Raw genomic sequence first — 26,206 nt, forward strand, 5'->3', positions numbered from 1 at the left:
AGAAACAGAGAGTAAACAGGATACAAAGGTTTATACTCCAACCAAAGATAAACTGAAAAATAAAGAAATCAGCAGCAAACGACAGCATCATTAACTTATACAACTTGTGGCAAGGGTTCAGAGGGATGGGCATCCTTGTTGGCTAAACTGCATGTAACTTTTTTGGCATTGTTTTATTACCTTACCAAAAATGTATGAAGTAGGAAAACATTATGAGTATTTATGAGCCTGTATTGGTTGCTTACATATATATTAATGCCATCTGTGAGGAGAGAGAGTGAGAATGCAGGTGGGCATGGGGTGTTTAAAGTATGTTGTATCTAGATCCCACCAATCAGACACAGAAGGCACACCTGATAAGAAGGCAGAGCTGCTGTGGAGCACTGTCGCTTCAGTAGCAAGCCTTGGCAAGGACAACTTATTTTTGAAATGAACACTTTTTCATCAGATCATTACACGAAGAACTGACACATCGTTTTTACTTATAAGGTGTCATCAATTAGGGAAGACACTGCTTTGATTCTACCAACTGGACAAACCTACTGCCTGATCTATGAATTACTAGGTTTTGATAGGCAAAATTTGGTGATAGGATTTGAGAAGCTCACAAGAGGGGCCATTGACTTTTCCAACTTATTGCCACTGTGTTCCTTGGTGATCTAGGCTGTTAGTTTCTTGCCTTTTGTTTCTTGTCCATCTCATCTGTTGAACTGTCTAGACATTGCTGGACACTTTTCAAATAGCTTATGGTCTAGTGAATTACTTTTAGTCTGTGTTCAGGTGACAGCACTATAGTGAGAGAGAGTGTTGGTTATGGTAACAAATAATTGGTTTGTCTATAATTATGTGAGTGCCTATTTAATTGAAAGTGTTTGACTTATTTTGAGGTGCTGCAACCCTGTGGCTGATTACACCAACTAAAGAGTTAAGAGAGGTGTGGAAGAACTGTCCTGTGCCCTCCCATTCCTCTTCTTCTGTCCCATTTTGTTTAGGACTTATATTTATATACAAGACTTCATAAAATCAGCACTCATCGAATTATCTTCCCTTAGCAAGACAACAGAACTTGTGTTTGGTCTTAGGCTTCTTGACTGGCATTTGACTTGGTGGATCATGTGAACTTGGAAGATCAAGTAGCTTTCTACTGCTAATTTTTCATCATGGTCCTTAAATATTTTTAATCCAATCTATCTCTGATCATACTCAGTATTGTTTTGGGAATTAATTTTCCCATTCTCTCCCCCTGTCCTTTGAAGGACCTGTTGGATCAGGTTTAGCCATGTTACTGTACACCATGTACATACTAACCCTTGGCAAATATAATTAGACACAAAGGATGGGCTAATCACTGCTATGTAAGAAACATACAAGTTTATCTGTTAGTTTCTCCTGATCAGTGCATCTGAACCATTTGCTTGAAATCTCTTCATCATGGTTTTCTGCTAAGCAGTCATGGAGTCATGGCTTAGTATTTCCTAGACAGACATACTTTTAGTTAAGACCACTGATCGCTCATCATTGTTTTGTCATATCTATGTAGTCTTAGCACTGGGTGAAAAAGATGAGTATGCTTTGTCATGCTTAGGATCTTGTTGTGTTCCGCTTTGTCATGCTCAGGATCTTGTTGTGTTCCTTGATGAGATCATGCAGCAAAGAACCAAGTGGCAGCTACTGTTAAATCTCTTTTTTTTTCATCTTACCAGTATAATCAGGATCATGCAATTGATATGCCCTGATGATGTGTTGATAGTGGGTCATGCAGTTATTTCTTTGTACCTTGACTATTGCAGTGTTCTTTACCTGTGACTGCCTTAAGAAGACATTGCAATTACAGCAGAAGTCTGCAACAAGTCACGTAGGTATTGGCATTCCTTGTAATGCTGTATTTTCATGTCTTGCATGATCTCTACTGGTGGTTGCTTTCTTCGGTATAAAATGTTACAGAGAGTCATACTATTAAGTTTTTGACCTGCCATGGAAGTCATTACCTTACGGATCTGGCTCATCTTTATTACCTGACTGTGAATCTTGGCTTAACTCACTCAAGCCTAAAACACATTTTTGTATACTTCCAGTTCACATCCATAGCTCCTTATAGCATTCAAAACTTTTTTGAATCTGGCTTCTTTAACAAAGTTTCTTACTGGCTAATAATAGGCAGTATTAGAAAAGACAAGGAGTTATTAACAAACATTTTTAGTCTAGGATGCCCTACAGTGGAGAAATTAATCTTTACCACTTATTATTCATATTTTCATATTTTTGTTCAAATTTTTAAACTAAGAGGTCTACATTTCATTGAGGTATATGCTGTGAAACATATTTCTATATGTAGCTAATACTTCAAAAAACAAGTAACTTACAAACTGTTGAATGACACTGGGGAAACCTCATATGTTGTTGAAGAAAACTGTCTTTAATATTTGCAGTATGAGATTCACATTTTGAGAGAACTCCAGTTTTATTTGTCTCACTAATTATACAATTAAATATGTTTTCATATTTCTATAAATATCTCAATATACATGCACTTACAGAGGAGATTCTTGTTATGAAAGCGTATGTCTGGTTAATAAAAAATGTTCTGATAATACATCCCTAGGTTGCATAGTTTTTTCAAGATATGAAAAATTGTTTGTGAAACTTTAGAAAACACGTAATTCTAGGTTTGTGTGCATAATGATATACTGCAGTACTTTGGAAATACTATGAATACACTGTTATTGCTGTAAAATTATTTCTTACTGATAGCATTGATATTTGCATAGCTTTAATAACTTTTATTGTTTACAAATTATTTACATTTGTTTATCTTATGCTTTTTAAGTTAATTTTTTAGAAATTGTTCTGGAATGCAAGATGTGTGTAGACTGGTCGAGTGTTAATGGGTTAACCAACAACAGAGTACTGGTAACAGCTAGGCTATATGTAACCCTATGATGAATGCATTAATTTGCATGTATGGCTCCCTACCTTATGAAATTTATTATTAATTACCAAGAGATTGTGTTCCTTTTTCTTTTTTTTTTTTATTTATTTACTCCACAGGGTCAGCATAATGGCTCCTGTACTCACACCCAACTGGCCAATTGTTGACACTATCAAAGCAACAATGGGCTCAATGATAGTGGGATTCATCGAATGCCATTTGCACATTTCCATCAAATTCAGTTTTACTATGAACTGGATTTCAAATTAGCTTTTGTTTATTTATCTATCTATCCAGATGTAATACTTCCCCCTTCTCAGCCCCTTTAAATGATTAGTAATTTTGCTTTGAAGTTGGTGGATAGAATCTGTGAAATTTCACTGGCTATGTGTCTCTGACAAAGTCAATTAAGTGATGCATACATATTTGAAAATGGGTAACAAAAAGGATTATCCACACCATCCACCAGCATGGCACAGTATAGGTTAACATATTTACATGTTAACGTGTGATTCACATTTCTATAATTATTTGTGATGTGTTTAGTTGGTAATGTGCTGACCAGTTTCAGCCAATATCTGGATGCAAGGTACAAAAATTACAACTATTCTGACTATAAGTGCATAGATTTAAAAGTACACAATGAGAATCTTATCCACTTTTATCATTTTTTATCCTGTAAAATGTCAGCCACAATGAGAAAGTTGTTGCCATGCTCTATGAAGCCTTGAGTATAAAATAGTTTCTTTCATATTCAGCTACTGTGATAGCTCAATGAAACACTAAGTCATGATTTGCAATATATTTGTTAGAAAGTGATCACTAGAAAAAAAATATAACATGTATACATTACTCTGTTATCTACCTTTGCTATAGCTATCATGTCTTCTGGCTACACATTCATCTATATATAAATATATATGACAAAGTAAGACATCTAATCTCTTCCACAGTCATGTCTTTAACACTAGATACTGATTTCCAGATTCTCCACTACCCCAGACATTGTCAGGTTCCCTGCTGTGCCACAGTTTTCACTTGCCACAGAAAGATTTTAACACAAATGCATGATTTATGAAAAGCTAAGTATTTTAATCTAATTTAAATATTTATGGAGTAGTGAAGGACTAGTATACCATGTAAAATGGTGTAGAATAGTACAGTTTTGCCTGCTGTCCTAATTTTTTGTGATGCAGAGGAGCAAGAGTGAATGATGTCTGTCATGCCATATTGTCTGTGGCTCAACATCCCATGGCACATTGACCCTTTATTATTTTACCTAACAAATTTCCCCTCCAGCCTTTATTTTGACTTATGGCTGAAGTGTACACAGTACAAATGTTATCTACATATAAGTTCTGTTGACCACTCATGAACTGTGAGAAAACTCACCAGAACCACAGTTTGCATACTTCCTCTGCTGATGAGTTCCACATTTCAAATGGCCAGCACAATGCATAACTAGGATACTGAGATTCAGACAGACAAAGTCTCTAAATCACAGACATTGTGTGAGTACTGCACAATACGACCCTTGTAAAATATGTGTGTTCATTACTGCCCCTCTTTGTGTTATGTTATTAGATATAGTGTATTTGTTGGGCGGATAATACATACACTGTCTAAAACTGTGCAACTATTACTGAACATTTTAGAAATTAAAACCCTTAGAAGGAATTAGACTAAGTAAGGTTTTGCAAAGGCTTGAATATATTATAGCCATATGTGATTAGCTGTGTAGCAGCAATATTCTGGATATTTTTGTTTTATAATACTTTAGTATAACATAAATTTTCAAAGTTAGTCAAGCAGGGGAAGTAGCAGAAGCAAACACATTTTGAAATAGTCTGGATCTATGCTTCCTGAATACCTTAAGTAAAATTCCATAATAGCTTAAATGATAAATGGGGAGAACTTAGCATTTCAGTGTCTAATCATTGTAACGTCAGAGCTACTGATGTACATTCTCTTTGAAGTTAAGACTGTCTATGAATTTGTTATACTGCAAAAATGAAAATTTATAAAGGAACAAAAATTTACTGACAGATACAATTTCCTGTTGTATAACATTCTGCTCCATATCTCCAGTGGAATGAAACATTTCCTCTGACTCTTTTGTCCTGAACTGTTCTACTGGAATCTGAGATAAGATACTGATTGAAGGAATCTCTGTGACATCTTTAGGTGAAGACAACAAGGAAAAGCTCATGTCCTTAGGTCTGTTTTTATTGTGGTGAAATGCTCCAAACTTCCTCCCAAGCTCAGAAGTTTGTGCTGCATGAAGTATTGATTTTGTATAAGAACTAAATTGCTGATGCATTGTGGATTTCCAGTTTGGTTTGGGTATGCTTTGTTCCAGGAGATGGCCCTTCTCTACCTCAGTAATGTCTTGCTTTGACAGTCCTGTCACATATGATGTATCATGGGGACCCATTTGATTCACGGTGGCACTTAGACTGATTGCCTGGTTTCCTTCTTTTTCAGTAATTTTTTCAGTAATTTTACTTCTGACATCAGTGGACACATTTGCAGAACTGGCTTTAGCTGGTGATGATTCCACAATATCTGCATTTTCAGTAAGATCTGATGACTCGGCCTTTAGAGAGAAAACAAAACATTTTAAGTAATTGTTTCAGTAACCTGCATGTCATTTTTAAGAAATGCCTGCATTTATTTATTTATTTACATTCGTTGACTGGGAAGTCTGGCTGGGCACAAATGCCCCTTTTCAGCAGAGGCCTGGGGAGAAAATCTCCAGTACATGTAGTACAAACAAAATCCATAATATCAACAATGTCAGGTAGAACACAATTAAAATACATTTTATAATGTCAAAATAGATAAAATAGTAACTATATATGTAGTAGTATGGCTTCTTATACTAATTATACTATCAACAGATATAGTTAAATAACTGCAGTAGGATAGGTGCCAAAGTACCGAGTATTGAATTATTTAGAATGGGTAGAAAGTAAAAGCTTGATTTAATTGATATATAAATTAAATGAGTGGAAAAAAAGTTAAGAGAGGCATAAGTAGAAGGTGGGTAGGTGAAGACAGAGTGACAGATGGTAACAGAGTTGAGGAGAGTAGAGGTATAGTAGAAGAAGAGGAAGAAAGTAAAGACGTTATACTTATCCTGAACATGTACTGCTACAGAGCCAGGACATTGAAAGGTGTTGTCTTAAATGTGTTTTTAGTTCCTGCTGGGTATCGAGAAGCCTGAGAACATGTGGGAGGGCATTCCACAGGGTAGCTACAGAGTTTGAGCGAACGGAGACACCCAATGCATTTTGTGCTTTACTGACAGAGAGGAAGACTTTGCCTTTAGAGCAAAGAGCTTTGGTAGGGTGATAGTGCTGAAGCATACCTTTTAGTGCCAGATACTTATCAGGATAGTATATTAGACTATGAGCTAGTAGTAACTGATTATAGTGGGCTTGATGTGGGAGTTCATTCCAATTCAGTCAGAACAGTGATGAGTTCTAAAAGTGTGATTTGCAGCAAAGTAAGCTATTTTATTGTAGCATTGTTCCAGATTTGTTTTTGTGGATGTTTGTAAGTTAGTAAAGAATAAGGAAGCATACAGTACATGTTCTGTCTGTTAAGTATTTGTTTTTCTATAAAAGAGGAAGAGCGTTTGATTTTTTTTAACAGCAATTTAGAAGTGTAGGTCAAATTTCAAGTTGTCATTAATTGTGACTCCTAAGAGTTTAGTGTTAGGGACCTGTTCAATCATGGTGTTATTTAATGAAGTGATTTTGACTAGAGTTTTGATTTGGGAGAATGTTTTTAGGGTAAAAAGTATATCTATATATTATAGAATATTAAAGGTAACAGACACCAGTCTTAGAAAACCAATACAGTGTATTCTACTAAAACATAAAGATGCAGATTCTCCTCAAAACAAAAGTTATGGCTTAACACAATTTCTCAACAAGTACCTGCAATACAGTCCCATACAACTGGAATGCAATCTTTTTAATAGGTCTGTCTCTGTCTCAGTCTCTCACTCTCTCTCTTTCTCTCTCGCCCCTCTCAGTGGCTCTCTTCTCTGGATTCCTGTAATAGGAACAACTTAAGCTACCGCTGGTGTCATGTTCCCAATCTTCATTCACTCTGCTTTCTTCTACAGTAAGTGCTTCAGACATCAAATCCCCATCCAAAAACAGCAAACAACACTCTGCATGGGGTTATCTTAGCCTTGGCCCTTAAAGCAATATTCAAATTTAAAGTGATTACAATACTTCTCTAATGCAACAAAACATACTTTCTTTTCATAAAGAGACATTTCTTATGTACAGTAGCAGTTGCATTGTACACACAAAGTATAGCAGTTGTAGTACTATTAGTGCATTTTATTGTTTCAACCAAAGCTTGGTACATTTTATTAAAATGAATGCATAGCAAATATATAAAATCCATAAAGCATAAAATTACATATACACCTCTCCCCTCATTAATCAATCTCTCATCAATAGTAACTCTTCAGTTTTTTAGTCCTAAAACAGTATCACAATGCAATGCCATAAATAAAAAATATATAACTCTTCCAAGTCATTTCTGATAATCTGAAGCTAAGATTTTCATTAACACATTCTCTTTGATTTTCTTGTTTTTTTCTCTTTTGAATGAACACAAAGTACAGCCACCATTTTTTACTATCATACCACATTTACAAAGTTCTGATTCATTATTTTCTTTTGTTGTCTATTTAACAAATTACTTTCAAATGACACAAATTTATACTTAATATAAGTCTTTTAGATATTTCAAATTTCTATTACTTATAAGTATTTGGTGTTATTTTCACCAATTAACTTCCTTGTAAATAAATTCTAATATTAGCTTTACTTGATTTTCTTCCTACCTCCACTCTTTATTAATAGGGTTGGGAGGGTGGCCTAATGGCTAAGGTGTTTGCCTTACAAACACAAGGTACATGGTTTGAATCTCACAGGGGATAATTGGCTAGGCTTGAAATGGCTCGCAAGGGCAGTTAGCCTAGTACTACTCTATGAACCTATGAATACGTTTTCAATAAGGAATGCAAGTCTTGCCTATTTGAATGTTCTTTTTCAGATAGTTTTCTCAGTAATTTAATCCATATTTTCTTCATACTTCTTTGACTAAACTGATGCTATTTAAATTGTACATAAATTCACAATTCCATTTTTCTTTTGCTAACCAAGCTTGTCTTAATACATCCTGCTCACAAGAACTCAAAAATTCATATCCATTTAGTCAGAACTTTTGTTTCTACTATGTCCTTCTCTGTCCTTATTCCATATTCCTCTTGAATGTAGCTCTCAGAAAAAGTTGGGGGCACACTAAAAATTTGACTAATTAATTTATAAATATTTTTCATCACGTTTCTTCTTCTTTTTGTGCCCCACATCTCTACCCATATGATATTAATGCATAAATCTTACATCTTATTGCAGACATCATAGGTTTAACATTTTCTACCCAATTTCTTACCTACTTTCTATATATTTTACATTACACATTTCTCTTTTGATTTTATGTTACAAATACTCACTATGGAAATTTCAGTTTCTCTACTTCTTGACGTTTAATATAAATATACTTTTATTTCTTTACTTTTAAAATCATATATATAATTTCTCCTTATCATTTATTAAGTGGATTTTCTTTAACCTTTCCTCTAAATTCTCAATTTCACTCTGTAATTTTCCTCTTATAAGTGTTAGGATTACAATATCATCTGCATAACAAATGATGGGACATGTAACTAAATTAATCTTTGGTATATCTACTGTTTCTTTACAACATCTCCCTAAACCTATATATAAAAATAACCAAGGGGGTCAGCAAACATAATTGCCTCACTTCTCTTTAGATTGCAATCAGATTAGATAATTGTCCAGTTTTATATATGTTCACTTGCACAGTACATGTATTGTACAGTTTATTATTATTATTATTATTATTATTATTATTATTATTATTATTAAAAGTGGAGAAAACATTTTTCCTTCATTATTCTTCATAGCACATTTCTAATAACATTATCAAAGGTTACATTCAAGTCTGTGAAAGCTGTGAAAATAACCTTATTTCTCAGCTTAACATATTTTTCTATTAGGTGATGTAACAAATAAATCCCCCAAGTTGGTGACCTCTGGTTAATGCAAAAAAAAAACTGACTTCTCAAATATTCCCAATTTACTTATCTCTTCTTTTAATTGTTGCATTGTAACTATAATGAAGATTTTGAGAGACAAATCTAGCAATATTATAAGATTATAATTATAAGGGTGTGACTTATTGGGTCTCTTATAAATAGTAACTATTATGCTGTTCTTTCAAGAATTTAGAAAATCTCAACTAGATATCCCTTATGATCTCCTGGTAACGTTATTGCCCATTTACTTGCTGATTGCATATAGCACTCAGTTGCTATTCAGTCTGGTCATGGAGCTTTATTGTTTTTCAGTATTCCCTCAATTTGCTTACAATTACATTTAATAGTAAGTTTACTTTTCCATTCCCCTGTAATGTCAACTTCATTTGTCCTTTTCATTTTATTTCCATAAAATGTATTGTTAATGTAATCACAACAGATTTTACTGGTATACCAGTCTCCTATTGGTCTTTTTTATTTGTGCTTACAGATATTAATCTCCAATATATTTTTGTATCATCTGTCCTTATGGCCTGTAACAAGCCCAATAATTTCTCACTAGATTCTTTCTTTTTTCTCTTTATCATTTCTTTGTATATATTTTTTTCTTTTTTTGTTTAAGTAAACGAAATTCTTTTACATCTCTTGCTGTCAAACAGCATCTCATTATATTTCTGAACACTCTTTTCTTCTTTTTATATTCTTCATCAAACCACTTGAGGGAATTATGTTGTCCTTGCCTTTTTCTCATATAACCTCCTCCTCCTTTCTGAAGTTTTGTCTCTTTCTAATCTGCAATTAAACCACCTATTTTTTTCCTGTTTGAACTGGTATGTGATTACTTTTTCTTCTACATTTAGTCTGTATTCTAAATGACTTAAGAATCTATTACACAGTCTATAACTGATATACCATGACTTGATAAAAGATTATACTGTCTATTTTCACAGAAATCACCATTAAGGACTTACAGATTACATTTCTGTATCATTTTAGTAAATTATCCAGTACTAATTTATTTGTACGTCTTGTGATTGCCTTAGTTTTTTTTCTGTTTTGAATAATCTGACAATTTACTATAGTGTCCTGTTCTTGCATGAAAGTCTACACACATTGTAACATCCTCCCAAATAGTGTCTGTTTGGAGATTTATCAAGATGTTTTCTGTCTTCTCATAAATTTTATTGTGTGACCTGTCTACATTTTCTTTCATGAATTCATCAAATTATACTTCTTATTCTTATATGCAACTTCTTATTACAATGTATCTTGCTGATTTGTAAATACATTTTGGAATGAATCCTCTAGAAATTCTAACAAAATTCATCAGTCCTCCTTTGGCTATTCCAAAAATGTTCTTTCTTTTTACCTCATCTTTATAAGTTTAACACAATTGATTACTGCATAATTTTCAGTTGGAATCGAGGTTTCTTGAAAATCTAGAATATCACAGTATTTAATAGTCTTTAAAATATCAGTCCTGCAGCTTTATTTTAATCCTGCATTTTGAAAGTGAAAATCTGTAAATGATCTCTTTCATTGCTGAGTTAGTTATCTGTCTCTCTCCCCCTTCCTATTCATTATATATCCCCCTACAAAATCAAATCTCCTAGTTTTTTACTGCACCAAATATTTGTCTTGTTACAGTTTTCTAAATTCAATTAATACATTTAAAACTAATTGTTTCTTCAGAATTGTTTCAAAAAGAAACAATAATGAAATGTTTAACTTTCAAGGTGTTTTTTTTATAATCTGGGTACAATAAATATATTCATCAGGGCACTATTTGCTGACATTCTCCATTCTATGCTACAGCTGAACCCTGATTTGAAACTATCAGGTACATGCCCATAAAGGCCTCTATCTCTATGATAGACCATGTGCTTTGCTGTAGATTGCACCAAATTGGTGTTATGCTTTCAATGGCTCTGGGTTATTAATGCAGTTCTTGCCTTCTCCAGTTTTCGAGGCACTGGGTTACTGTAAAGGTCTGAACTGCTGTTGAGCCTCTTAAAATCACTACAAACCTCAACTATCTTACTAAGTTTTGAAGTTAACTGTTGTATTAGTTTTTTTTTACCAGACCATTGCCCCTATTTTAAGCCATTTCTCTATGTCTTCCTGCACAGACATTCTGTGTAACTGTGGCATTCTGTAAGATTTCATGTTAACATTTTCTCCTGGGAAGGTGTGAATATGGTATCTAATAAGGCTCTGAAAACACTTCTTTGTTCCTAAATACAAAATGATTTTCTTTATCGTTTCTATGGCTTACTGTATTAGCTAGATAAAAATGCAGGTAAACGGATTGGTTTTCTTCATTCTCTAGAGTTACTAGTTTCTGCGGCTAAGCTAACTGCATAGGTTTGTACTTGCTTCAGTATGCTGATATGGTATATCTTTTCTGATTTTCTCTTGCCAGTCTGCATAACTCTGTAGTTACCAGATTTTATTTTAATATTATTTCATATAGGCAATGCCAAAAAACGCATTTTCTGCTGAGGTTACCAAAACTAGCACCTGGACTCCAGTTTTAAGTTCCCTGGACCTTTCATTTCTATTTTGGACCGCTTGTTGTTCAGCTTGGTCTCTTTCTGACTGTTTTCACACTATGGGCAATATCACTTTCAGCCTACCTTGTAAGTGAATAGTGTTCTTTGACAGTTTTGCATTGTACTTTACCTTCTTCCCAAGTTTATCTTGCAATACTTAACAGTCTCCAAGGATGCCTGCCATATTGTAACTCAAGAGGACTGAACCATATCAAGGCTTGTGGCACTCCTCTAATGGTAGTTTCTTCCATGTTACTCAAAATCTTTTTTGAGCATCAAGTTTAATGTTTTAAAAATGCTTCATGAATTTTATCATCTGGGAATGGAACATTGAGGCTTTTAATTGTTTGACATTAAAGCATTGGCACACTTGATGCATTATTCTGGATAAAATGGAGTTCTCTGGTTGGTCAGCGAGTATTCTTTTGGATATCCTTTAGCATTAGCCTTACATAGTGAGATATATAGATAGTTTCAGGGTACTTAGTTGCATACTCAAACATACATTCCTGGATTTTTACCAGTGACACCACAATGTTGACTGCAATGTGTACAAACGGTACCTCTATGATACTAGTACATATCTACTTACAAATCTCACGCGTAGATGTCTGAAAGTATAGGGTACTGCTTCTTGGACTGCTTCTTCTCTGCCCGTATTTACTTTGTAGAAGTTGTTTTAGTAATTCAGAGTAGGGATATTAAGTAAGAACTTTTCATTCAGCTTCTTCCCCTAAAACTCTAATAATTTTCCCCTGATCTTCTTAAAATAACATCTCCTCATGCTTGTTTAAAATTTTAAGTGACGTAACTGAAGGCCAGCCAACTCCATTTCATCAAGGTCAGCTTGTCATAAGGTAAAAGGCAATGCCTCCTCTCCTACCAGTGTAGGCACTGGGGTCTCAGTGTCTGACTCTTCTCCTAGAAAAGGTAGTTCATGCTAGTATTCTTTAGTGTCAGTTGATATCTCTGCCTTATTTAATTTTATTGTTCCCTTTCTTTATGAACTTCATACATAGAACCCTCTAATCTTTTGTTTACAGTTCCTGTAGTTTGACTGAATGGGAATATTATAAGGGCTCTGTTCAACATTATCTTACCTGTTGGTATACACCACCTTCCCTTATTCTCTACTTTATTTTGCTTTCCTCTATTTCAGAGTGACTGAACATCACCCTCAAACTTTTGTCTTCTCTAGAATAGTCCCCTTCTGAAAAGTGTAACTCAGAACAAAATAAAAGTTTAGAACAAAATAAATTTTTTATTTTTTTCCTTAATTATAGATACCTGTTGCCCAGACACTTAGCTTATTTGATTTTTCTGTCTTGATCTGATAAAAATGGGCTTAGAACTATGAACAAGAACTAAGTTGTTTCTGTTTCACAGCACCTTCTTACTGTTAAGTATTTCCTCCTCAACACTCACCTGCTGATTTGAAGTCTCATTTTTGGGAGCTTTCTGTTTCAGGTTAAGAGAAAGTTTAGAGTTCTGCTCAGCTTGAGCACTTTTCTCACTACCCAACTTCATTACATCAGAACACACTCTTTCAGTGAGTGATCCCTTCTCTTAAGCTATGCTACTCACTTATACTGCTTGCTTTGCAATACTTTCAGGCAGCTATGACACTTTTACTCTCTACTTTACAACACTTTCAGGCTGCAGTATTTTACTGTGCAAGTCCCTTCCTTCTGCTAATTCTGCTTGTACTTACTCCTCTATCATAGTTACATTATGACACATCTCTTTAAATGGTGACTATTCTTCTCTCTGTATCATTAGCCATATGTTTGTATTTTAGGGCTTTCTAACACTATTCCCTGATCTCTTTTGGCTTCATGTGCTCTATTGTTTATTTACTTATTTATTATTTATTTATTTAGTTTTATTTACTATGAAGGGCCGACAGGGTGGTAAACCTCTTTTCATCAGAAACCTTGGAGAAAAATGTTCAAATGAATAGCATACAAATCGTAACAACATAATATATATATATATATATTTACATTACAAACGCAAGAAATATCTAGCTGCAAAAATTACAGATGCAATAAATTACAGTGATCACTGGTATGCATAAAGGATATTTACGAATACTGGTGATAGCGTATGATACATTTGCAAAGAATGCTACTTGCTTATAATACAGAGAACAACAATGCTTTTGAATTCCAAAAAAACAAGAAAATAGACAATTATGCAGGCTTTCAAAATAATGCAGTTTGTGGTAGTATTGCACTGATATATATATATATATATATATATATATATATATATATATATATGGGGAAATTGACACACACACACACACACACACACACATATATATATATATATATATATATATATATATATATATATATATATATATATACACATATAAATACATATATACATATGTGACAGTGAATACAATAGACTCCAAGTATAACTGTGAGAAAACGTTAGTGTAGCAGAATGCAATTTGGTGTAACAGTTATTGCCTCACAGTAAGACGTTTTCTGGTTCGATTCTTGGCTGGGGTGCCTTCTGTGTGGAGTCTGCATGTCTTCCCTTCATTTGCGTGGATTTCCTTGGGGTGCTCTGGCTTCCTCCCACATTCCAAAGACATGCTTCTGGAGCATGGGCCTCCACTGAAAATAGGCTCTGTCCTAGTTGGACTTTCACAGTCAAATAAATAAATAAATAAAATTATATAAATGACAGCTAGGTATGCATAGAAACAGGAAGGCAGAAAGAAAAAAAATAATAAGTGTCCAGGGCTTATAAAGATGGTAAAAGAAACAGTTTTTACAGAGCTTGTAAACTTGTAAAAAGGAAAAATATTATGACAGGCAAGGGAGAAGAATGTAGAGATTAGCCAGGAGTAGAACATGAACATAGCCAGGAATCAATGAGATGTTGATTTAGTAGTGTCTTAAAGGATTTGAGGTGATTATTTTATTTTAAGGAGAGAGGGATGGAGTTCTGTAACTTAGTGATATAAGGAAAATTACAGTGAATGACTTGAAGTGTTACTGGATTTACTAGGGAGTCGTAGTAGTTTTTCTTCAGGGCAAAGTATATTGTGTGGAAGGTAATACTGAATTATATTAATTAGGGAGGGACATTTTTCAGGATGATAGATGTGTGTGGTGACTAGTGTGAGAGTTAAATAATGGGGTTATTTCTTTCCAATTTAGTTCTTTCAGGGAGAAGCAGTGGTGGGGTCAGTATGGTATATTTACAGCAAAATGGGCTACTTTGTTATAACATTTCTGTAGCATATTTATTTGACTGTTTTGTATGTTGACCAGCACAGGAACAACATAAAGGAGGGTGGGTAGCAGAGCACTTGTGGCAGTGCTTATCCTGGCATGTTCTGTTTGGAAGGGCCTGATACAGTATAGGGTACCTAGTTTTTTTGTGTGTTTTTGTTATTACCTATTTATGTACTGGTCAAATTTCATGGTATCATCAATGGTGATGCCTACAAGTTCGATGTGGTTTACAACCTATACTGGTATATGGTCTGAGAAGGTAATGATGAATAGAGTTTTTTGGTCTGTCTATGCATTACAGTTGAATAACATTAATGTTTTTGGGGAGGCGGTTAGTAATAGTTGATAGTTGAAGAGCCATGTCTCTGTGGATGAGAGGGAGACTTGTATGAGCTATTGCAGACTACTGGATTAATATTACCTGTTTCCTAGTTGTATGGTGGTCATTGATAAATATATTGAATAGTATACGACCTAGGATAGACCCTTGGGGCACACCTGTGTGAACAAAGAATGAAAAGAGGAAATGTTGTTTTTCCATTTCAATACCTATAATTTATCACTGAAGTAACTGCTAAATCAAGTAATTATTGAGTTTACTCAGACCTAGGGAGGAGATTTTTTCAAGAGTTTTTGATGAGAGATAGTATTGAATACCTTAGACAGGTCAAGGAATTCTGCTGAGTGACTCTTGCACCTGTTCTGGTGTGTAGTGGTGGTGAAGTTTTGGAGAGCAGTTGTAATTCTGTGGTGTGGACAGAAACTATGCTGTGAGAGGGCTAATAGGTTATTTGCTGTGATGTAGGTTAGCAGCTGAGATTGGATTCATTTCTCTAGTACTTTGGGTAGTGGAGATAGGATGGCTGTTGGTTTGAAATTAGAGGTGTAAGTGGAGGGGCACCTTTGTGAAGGGGGATGATGTACGATTTTTCATATTGTGGGCACATAGCTTTCCTTGATGGTGAAGTTTGTTAATATTGAGATGGGAGAGGCTATGGCATTGCCAACAATTTTAATATATTCTGCAGGAAGGTTATCTGGAGCAGGACTAGTTGCTTTTAGCTTGAGGAGATGATTTCTGATGGTAGATGTGGGAATAGAAGTGAGAGAGAAGGTCATAGGACAACTGGTTTGTTCTGGAAGGCCTAAGAAGGAAGGGCAGTTAGTATGGCCTGGAAGGGGAAAAGAGGTAGTGGGAGTTGAGTTTCTTAGGAGGGAGGCCACAGTTTCTCTGAAGTAGAAGCTGAACTGGAAGGCAATACTATCAGACATACATGAAGTGGATGGGGAGGGTTGAGTTGTGTGCCATGATGAATTAGTTTATTGATGGAGCTCCATAATTGTTTGGGATTTGATTATTGAGCAAGAGCTGGTGTAGAATGCTTTTTTATCAGATTTTAGCTATGTTTGGCTAGGTTTCTGAGGTCCCATGTTTTTATGTTGGAAAGACTATTCAGTTTTAAATATCATATCTACGAACACATTTAGGATATCAAACATATGAAATCTGCCAGTGCTTTATACAGTCAATTGGAAAAGCATCCAGTCCATGTTTTTTTGTTTTTTGGCATTGACACCATACATCAATTTGCTGGGGAGTCCATGGCATGATATAGTAGAATGTAGGGAATTGCATTGGCAATTGAAATTAAACGACACTTTATCCCAGGTTTGAATGAATCTTTATCTACAGCCTGTGTTTTCAGACTTATGTCTCATTACATTTAAATATTGTATTATAGGTATTTTTTAAAGTATTTATAATGTGTGTTCATAGTTTATTAGGGTGTGTTTATTCTTTTAGGGTTAAGTTTAATACATTTTTAAATAACTTTTCAGGTGTGTCATGAGTCATGTGACTTTATAGGAGGGTTACTTAAACTCATTATTTGTGACTGTCTTTAATTCTGATGAAATGTATGTTATATGCACACGAAAGCGCTTAATTTTTGTGAATAAAGCAGTTTTTGGTCTCGATTCCTGGTCGTGCTTCAGCTTGGGTAAAGCAGTTAGGCTTCTGAGGTGTCTGAAATATTGGAAGCTTGCTAGGCCATTTCCTTGTTTCCAAGCTTTCCATGCTCTATCTCTTTTCTTCATCAGTTGTTTAGTTTCTCTATTTAGCCATAGTGCTGGATTAGTTTTACTCTTTTTGTTTGGAGTGGAGTATTAGTGTCTAGGATATTTATGAAAGTTTTATTGAACAGTGAAATTACATCATAAGTGGAGGGAGTTTTTAGTTTGTGACATTTGATAAAATAGGCTGAGGATAAATATTTCTTTTGGAATGAGCTGAGATTTCAGGTATGGCTGAAATGGTGTTTGATTTGGAATGTTGTTGCCTTATGATGAGTGTCAGCAGATAATTAGGAAGTCAGGGAGAGAGGCAGAGAATAGGATTTTGTGTGGTGTGTTTGTTAGTATACATTCTATAGTGGATTTCTTGTTGCTGGTTTTATTGTATCTAGTTGGTGTGGAAATAAGCTGGGTGAAACCAAACAAATGTATAGATTTATTTGGGGTATTAGCAATGAATACCTGCCAATCTGTACTGTGGTCTCCAAGTATTATTGCTTCTTGACATAAGTTTGTAGAAGTCCAAGATAAGAGTTTTTCTACTGCATCAATATTATTTTCTGGGGAAATATGCATTACTGTTTTGCAGAGACGTTTGCAGTTGATGAGTCTGAGTGAAATGACAGGACTTCTGCATCATTGTTTGGGAAGGGTACATGAGGAGACAAAGAGTGAAACAGTGTTTTTGTATTTTGTAGCTATGTCACTTGCCTTTTTGTTTTTCCCATCTAAGTATATTGTAGCCTATATATATATACATATATATATATATATATATATATATATATATATATATAGAGAGAGAGAGAGAGAGATAAAGTGGTTGTTCTGCCCTTTTCCAGGTTAAGTAAATGTATATCTGTAGGTTTATTCATTTGGTGGTTCCCCTCCCCACACTGATCAGCAGCCCTATAAAACAGCTTCCTTTTCCATTGCTTTCACAAATACTTAAGGTGTTTAAGATAAACTGGATACCTTTACAGCCTCAGGACCTATGGTATTCCTGTCTGTGATCTACAGGATGTCTTTGCAGAGCCAGTCCTCCTCTTGGAGAAATAAGATGCCCATTACTCAGTCTTAAAAGTTTTATTTGTTGAATTTGCTTTTGATAAGAATGCTAATCCATCAAATAAAACCTACGTGTTCATGAAAGCTTTCAACATTTCTCTGATTAGCTCAGCTGAGAGGATCCTGGTCTAGCCAGCTTTGGCAAAAAAAAAACAACTGCAGTAAACAAACTGAGAAAAGAAATAAAACCAGCAGGAACAGGAATGAAGAATTAAATGGCACTTTATTATAAAATACAATGAAATAAGCGCTTTCGTCTGACAAATATCAAACTTCTTCAGATAAAAATGCACAAGTAAGCTACTAATTTAAATGTTCCACCTAACCAATCATTACTACCAAAGTAGTAAAAAAAATCTTCCTGAGTAGATACCATCCTAGCTGCCCGGACCAATTGTCCTTTGACAATGGATCTTTTTTGCTGGTAAGGATGGACGCTGGAAAAATGTAGGAAAGAATTACAATAGGTGGCTTTCCTGAAAATCCTAGTCTTGTAACCTCGATTATACCTGTCTATAATCAAATTGACATCCAAATAAGAAATAGATTCATTACTAGAAGAATACGTGAACCTCAAAAATTCAGTTGAACTATTCAAAAAAGCCAAGAATTCATTAACCTGCAAATGGTTACCTTTAAAAAGGACAAAAATATTGTCCAACCAAGTAACGAGTATAAAATTTTTATCTTATCAGAAAAAATGTTACTAAAATGAATTGTCTTTCTCAAAAAGCCATAACTAAATTGGCATAACTGCCGCCACAAGGGGAACCCATAGCAACTCCTTGCCTCTGTAGGAAGAATTTCCCTTCAAACAAAAAGAAATTGTTGTTTAAAATAATACTCAATAATTCTTCCATCAATAAAACATGATCATTGGGAACATCCCTGAGTCTTAACATAGAACATGCCCATTCTATTCCTAAATTATGATGAATTGAGGTATACAGGTCCTTAATGTCAATTGTGATTAAGTTACATTCATCATCAAAAGCAAATTCATTAACATTTTTGAGAAAGGACCAAGACACTTTACATATTTGCTGTTCAGACTCAACATACTTCTTAAGAAAACTATCAACATTAGCTAAAGGGTATGTTATCGAATTTCTGCTGTTCACAATGGGTCTTAACGGTGGATCAGTGAAGCCTTTATGAATTTTTGGGATTCCAAAAATTATAGGAATTTGTGGTGAAGGCATTGAAAAGTAATTGAAAACCTCTAAATCAATTCTAGAATCAATAAAGAGATCATTCAAAAACATTCTTATCCTATTATTTGCTGTGTTTAACTCATTCAAGGAAACCAATGCATAATTATTCACATCAGACAGTAAGGTAAACATTTTCTTATTGTAATGGTCAATATCCATGAGCACCAGTCCACCTCCTTTATCTGGCTTCTTTATAGAAACTCCACTCATTCTTAATGCCTGTAACAGGTCCCATTCTTCCCTAGTGAAATTATTTCCAGCATAATTATCCATTCTTTTACAGGAAAGTCTGTCTGTAATGGGTTCCGGCGTGTAGATTGCGAGACGAATGCCTGTGAGCTACACTGCTGAAAACAGAAGGCCGCAGCACCGCTAGACCATAGAGCAGTGCTGCCGAAAGGGAGAAAAGCTGTGGGAATCCATGTAGGTGTGAAAACTGACAAACGGAGATGACCCCTAAAGCAAGTACGTGGGCTGCCACCCGACAGTGGAAACAGCCGCGCAACGCAGCAGAACAAGGCTAAAATGTACACAAACACAATACTGACTGCAGCATACATTTAGTGCTCCACAAATCCACACAAAGCACAATAAAAAATGCAGCATACCTGTAGTGCTCCACAAGTCCACACAAACCCGCACAGCAAACATTCCCGGGGAAGCAGACAGTAAAACCCAATGTAGCTGCAGTTGCAGCAGAGCGTACATACATGCGCATTTTCCAAACAGCAAGAACACCACAAGCATCCCTACCAATACCCCCTATTGGTATATTACAGCACAGACAGGCCTGAGCTGTGCAGAATATGGGTAGCCCAAATTCCATATACATGTGGCTGTCCATCACCGTAGTTGAACAGGCAGATGAGTTTTAGACTTCTTACCCCTCAGAAAGTACATGCTACCACAAGACCTGTTAGTGTAACACCAACCAAGCATGTCACAGCATGATGGAAACAGTGTCCCAGTGAGTACCACTGTTGGGAATGGCTTCAATACATGTCCAACCCAAAGTGGTGGAGAGGCATGCCTGCAACAGACAGTAACTGTCCTGCCGTAGCCCCCCAAGTGCAGTGGCAGGTGGGAACATGGCAACTCAGGCAAGCACAGACTACCAACCCAACAGCAGGAAATAAATCTTGTAGTAGGGAACACTGTCACACAGGGGTAGCAACCCACCTCCCAGTCCACAGCAGCATGGGTGTATTGCGGGGGTTGCCAACCCATCCATTGGTCGCTGCAGCTGGGGTACACAGGTATGCAGGCCCATGTAGGCAGACAAGGGTGCAACACAGGGAAACCTCCCTATATAACCTCTGACACTGAAACTGAGACTGGGCCCCACACCCTGATTGGCCGGCAGCAACAGCTGGGAGTTAAAGGTGACCTGTGCAGTACACGTAGAACCTGTGTTGCAAGCAAGCTGTGTAGACGCCTACCAGACCGTAAGCACTTGTCAAACCCACGGCTATGTGAACTGCACATAGTGAAACCCTAGCAGACCAGGCAGTCAGAGCAAGGTGGAGTGTAGACAGCTGCACAGGGCTACTGTGGCACTGCCTGCCACAGTGGCCCTGCCTGCCTGCACAGGGCCACTGTGGCAGGCAGTGCTACTTCAGAGGGTACAACACAAGGTGGTGTACAGCAACCAACCCAACGTATGATAGTGACTTGTACCAGGGTCGTGTCTACATCCTGTTCCCAGCTACACTGGCTGTGATGGATACTGAGAGGCCATCAACATATGGCGTTACCATGATGGAATCTATGTACCTGTACAACCCTGGTCAGCTTGGCAACAGATACAGCACAGTGCCCAGCCAACACCACCTAAACAGTACTGGGTATGTATCAAGCAGTGAGTAAAGGCCTGCAGAGATCGTGCTATCATTGTTCACCAGGATGAGGGTGGAAGTACTGCTGAAATCACTGCCACACCAGGACGACCCAGATGCAACAACAGCCCAAGTGGCTACACTACGAGCAGAACTGTGGCAGAGGACGGTAACCGGCAATGACTTGCCAAGCCTAATAATGCAGAGTGTCCTAGGCACAGCGGATGACAATGTACTACAGGAGATGCCTTGCCGTGTCACCCTGCAGCGTAGCATAACCAGGGTATGGCAGAGGGCACGGGCATCCATGACCACACCTCCAGTAACACTTGCGGATATTGATGTCAGCCAGTATTCACTCTGTAGTGGTGGCTTTAACGTCAGTAGAAGGTCTGATATGGATGGGTCTGATTCCTTGGTTCTACTTACTACATCACAGAATCTGACTGATCTGTGCAGATCTGACATCATTCTTGGGGATGGCTCCTTCCCCACGCAGGCCAATATATGTCACCAGCTGTATACATTACATGGATGTATTGGCACCCCCACCTCAGCAAGGATTGTCCCCCTGGTGTACTGTCTCATGACACGGAAGTCAGAGTCTGCATACAACAATATGTGGGTGATACTGAAGGGTATGGCCGCAGAACAGGGATGCACCTTGGCTCCACAGTATATTATGACTGATTTTGAGAAGGCAGCGATCTGTGCCATCCATAAGGCATTCCCTAAGAGTATTCTGAAGGGGTGCCTATTCCATTTTGCATAGACCATTTGGCACCAAATCCAGCATCACCACCTTGTGGCCCTCGATGGTACAGACACTGCTTTCTCAATTGCCATTCGCAAGCTGACTGCGTTGGCATTCCTACCGCTGGAAGATGTTGTCACTCCATTCCTGGACATTGTGGCTACTTTACTAGACTGTGCTCAGCCTAATGGCGTATTTCTGGACCATTATTATGTGCGGGGCTGACCACAAAAGTATGCATTACGCTGCTCAGCACAGCAACGACTGCCATTGTCTTACCCTTTGAGGTTTTGGAATGTGTGTGATGTCTCTGACATGGACTTCCCACGGACTAATAACCAGGTGGAGGCATGGCATCGTCGGCTGAAGGTGTTACTGGGATGCCCTACAGTGCTGCTGTCCGACCTTCTGTCTGTTCTACAACAGGAACAGAACCTGACAGTTACCCGATCACCACTACGACAAGGTACAAAAGTCAGACCTTTAGCTAACATATCCAGTGCACTTATATCAACCTGAAAATCAGTGTAATTGTAGACACTGAAGTCACTTTTCATGTTTCTAATGACAGACAAAAGGTTTGGCTCACCTGAAGAACCATCTGGACATATTTCTGGTGTAATACCATTAGAACCGGTTATCTTGTCGATTGGGACCAGCTCTGGTGATTGATTCTCCTGGTGTTGCGTTTGCCTTCCCTGTAAAAATCCCGATTTTGTTGCTGGTTTGAACCATTATTCATCTCCTGGTGATCTGTGTTCACTTGTTGATTCGGATATTCAAAATGCTCATTGTAGCCACCTCTATTAGCCCTGTTGTTCCGGTTATTAGTCCTGTTTCGAACATGCTCACTGCGTCTAGGCCTACTCTCAGCCTGACCAGCAGGAGTACATTGCGGGTCATCATGCACATCGTTATTCATGACATCATCTTGATTGATGGCCGAGGATTCCCTTGGGCTTTTCCACTGCTGGGAGGGTGGGGGAGGGGTTACGCTGTTCCATTAAAATATTCTAAATTATCCCGTTCCATTTTCTTCTTTTTATTAGCCTTACACTTGATTAAGGGATTGTTTAAACTAGAAAATATACAAGCAAATTCAAACCTGTATCTGAGGAAACTTGCTGTCATTTCTTATTAAAGCATCCAGAACATTGATGTAATTTGTTAAGGAGTCCACCATTATTTGGAAGTGTTTGATAAGCACTTCCAACAGTTCCAAACCTTGTCTATCAAAAAGTTTTAATAAATCAATATGAAAAGTGGAATCAGGTGTAAGTCCAGTTGGGTACCACCACATCCTTAAACCCTTAGGTACCTGCTGCCATCTGAGACATTCCTGGAAATAGGAAATCTCTAATTGAAGCTTCTTCAACTTTAGAGATTGATAATCAAAAGACTTGAGGTTCTTAGTGAGGGAACCGGCATTATTAGGGGGAACTTGCTGCAAACTACTTGCCTCTGAGTCAAACTAATTCATTCAAAGATAGGATAGCCATACTACTGTGGGTTACTGGATGATCTGTTGGAACGTTAAATGTTGTAACAGACATCTCATCATTCAGGTGGAAAATGTTAACCAAGTGATCATTGGTACTTTGGCCAGCTTTGGCCCATCACTCTTGGTACTGCTCAAAGGCAATAATATTTGCCTTAAAGTCCTTTTCCCTGGTCAGTTGTTTTACTGGTGGAACTGTCCTTGACATATCAATTGATTTGGTCATTGCTACCAATCCCTTCAGCTGAAACAGTAATAGCCTGCAGTAACTACTCTACAGTTATCTTGGCAAATGAACCATATTAGTTTTGCACTTAACAAACAGGTGGAAAAATCCACAAAGCATCACAAAACTGTCTCCCTCACACTGCAGCAAAGATCTGCTCAGATAGTCCCGTTATCTCATTGTGGTAAACTTATGCTGAGTACAAGTGACCTTCTTATAGTCATTTTATTTGTTTACTCTTTGTTGACCAGGTCAGCCCCACTAGACTTGTAGCCTCTTTTTATGGGAGACACATGGTGGTATTTAAACTACTAGGGTAACTTTGGCCAGGACATCAGGGAGCTTCCCCTACTCTTGGTAGTAGGGGGAAGCATTTGTGTGTGATACAACAGACTTCCTGTTCCTTTTCCAGGCAAGGAGGCAGCCTGGAGAAACAGGGAGAAAACATGGCTGATTCAGATTTTGCTGAAACTGGAATGAAATTTGCTGAAAATGTAGTCAAATGGTAGAATCGCTACCAGAAGTTTTTCTGATGATGTGGGTTTGTAGCTGAAATAGAGATAGATTCACAGGAAAACTTTCAGAGGAGATTGTTTGAAGGAGAGACAGTTACCTCTGAAAAATGCATAATTACAACCTCCAATTGGGGGGGGGGGTGCTGTATGATTATTTAGAAGAAATGGTAAACCAAAGTGAGCCAGAAAATGGAGCAGCAATTTTGTGGAGTGACATCATGGAAAAAAATAAAAGAAGAAAAAGTAGAAGAGGAGACTGTGCAGGAATAGTTTCAGACACAAAAAAAGTATGCACAAACTGTTGGAGAAGGAAGAAAGAAAAAAGAAGGAATAAAAAAGAAGTATACAGTACATGTGAGCAGTAAAAAAGAAGAAAGTTTGGACAGGTATGAGGTTTAGGACTCTGTCACAGCACCTCTGGGTGTCAAGGTAAAAGAGGTAAGAGCATTTATTTTAATTAATAGAGAGACTTTTTGTGACTTGATATTTGAGACTGGGCAGGTCATGGAACATTTTTTGGGTGCATATGAACAAAAGAAAAATGTTTATCCATGGTCAGAATATGTAATGCAAGCTTTTTACATACAAACAACAAAAAAGAACAATGATCCAGTTTAGAACTGAAGTTGAAGCAAAAGAACTGAAAGATCATTTGTTAACAATATGTAAAGAAGTAATGGACACTAAAAAAATATATGATGAAAGAGGACTATGGACTGGCGGATGGGAATATGGAGTAATACTGAAAATGGAAGACAATGTTATGCATGTACATAGTATTATTAAAGTTTTGTTAAATACATGGGTCAACCAAAGCCTTGTTATTTTTGTGGAAAAAATGATCATTTTATCAATGAATGTGATAAAAAAGATGTTATTTACATGGTACAGCAGGGCATAATGCAAATAAAAATGTGATTTAAAGTGCAGAAAATGTGGTAATCCTGGTCATTCATGACTAGAATGTGGAATGAATGTGCAAGAAAATGAAAATGAAGTTATACAGGAGAAAGAGATAGAAGAATGTGTTATACAAGAAAATTTAAAAAAAGACGTGTTTTATAAAGAGGTTGTACATGAAGTTAAAGACAGTAACAAGGACAAAGAAACTGAGGAGACAAGTGAGGAAGAAGCTGACTGGTGTACAGTAAAAAATGAAAGGATTTGATAGTGAAAACAGTTAAAGAAAGGAAAAGAAAATTCACAAGTATAATGCTTAGAGAAAATAAGAAAGGAAAGGGCTAAAAATTGTATTATACTAACTGTTCTTAAAAGCTGAAAATATTAGCTTTAAATGTGAGCAGTATGAAAAAACCTAACCAGAGAATAGGCGTATGACAATAGTGTTTAGCAGTAGGTGCACATATTAATGTTTTAGAAGAAATCAGAATATTAACAGAGGAAGAAAGAACACAAACTGAAAAAATTTGGAATGGTGCAGTAATTTGGAACATGGGGAAAGAAGCATGCTCAGGCATATGTATATTATGTCAAGGAAGTATTAATATATTAGTTGTAACCATAGTGGAACTAGGATGAATTACAGTAATTGACTTGAGATGGAAAAATATTTGTATAGAATTATAACTTTATATGCATATCTAACAAAAAGAGAGAGAGAGAGAGAAATGATGTTTAAAAATATTCTTGAATATGTTTGTGTAAATATGGACATGATAGTAGTGAGTAATTTAATTGTAATTTAAGAAAAAATAAGAGCAATTTTGATGTTAAAATGTTTAAAGAAATTATGAGAAGTGGAAAGTTAAGTGTATGGGAGAATTACCACTGGACCTGCAAAAGGAGTGAAATTAGGACATACATTAATTATTTTTTAATATCTGATAAAGGGATTAAGTATGCTGGATTTTCAAATCATGTGGCTATATGGGTTAAAGTACAGAAAAATGAAGAATATATAAAAATAGGAAAAGGAATAAAGAGAATTAATGAAAAAGAATTTGATTTAGAAGACAAAAAGAACTTATAGAATTATGGAAAAATCATTTAAGAATTGGACTGTTTGGTGGCTTAATTTTAAAGAGAAATATAAAACACATGTTTTAGAATGTATAAGGAAGAAAAGAAGAAAAAAGAAAGAGAGATATAAGATATTAAATCAAGAAACATTCAGAGA

General features: G+C 36.4%; 1 protein-coding gene across 4 annotated transcripts in view; it reads right to left on the reverse strand.

Annotated features, from left to right (window-relative positions):
• CCDC141 (coiled-coil domain containing 141) overlaps nucleotides 1–26,206 on the reverse strand; it is a 2,268,332-nt gene that overhangs the window by 399,853 nt on the left and 1,842,273 nt on the right. For 3 of the 4 annotated variants that reach the window (XM_044075306.1, XM_044075307.1, XM_044075308.1), the window contains one exon: nucleotides 4,974–5,525. The exons of the other annotated variant lie outside the window; for it this stretch is intronic. In XM_044075306.1, the coding sequence (XP_043931241.1) occupies nucleotides 4,974–5,525 (552 nt within the window). The remainder of the gene's footprint in view (nucleotides 1–4,973; nucleotides 5,526–26,206) is intronic. 4 annotated transcript variants of the gene reach the window in all.

Source organism: Protopterus annectens, chromosome 6.part0, assembly GCF_019279795.1.
Source record: "Protopterus annectens isolate FY-2018-M chromosome 6.part0, PAN1.0, whole genome shotgun sequence".
Taxonomy (NCBI): Eukaryota; Metazoa; Chordata; order Ceratodontiformes; family Protopteridae; genus Protopterus; species Protopterus annectens.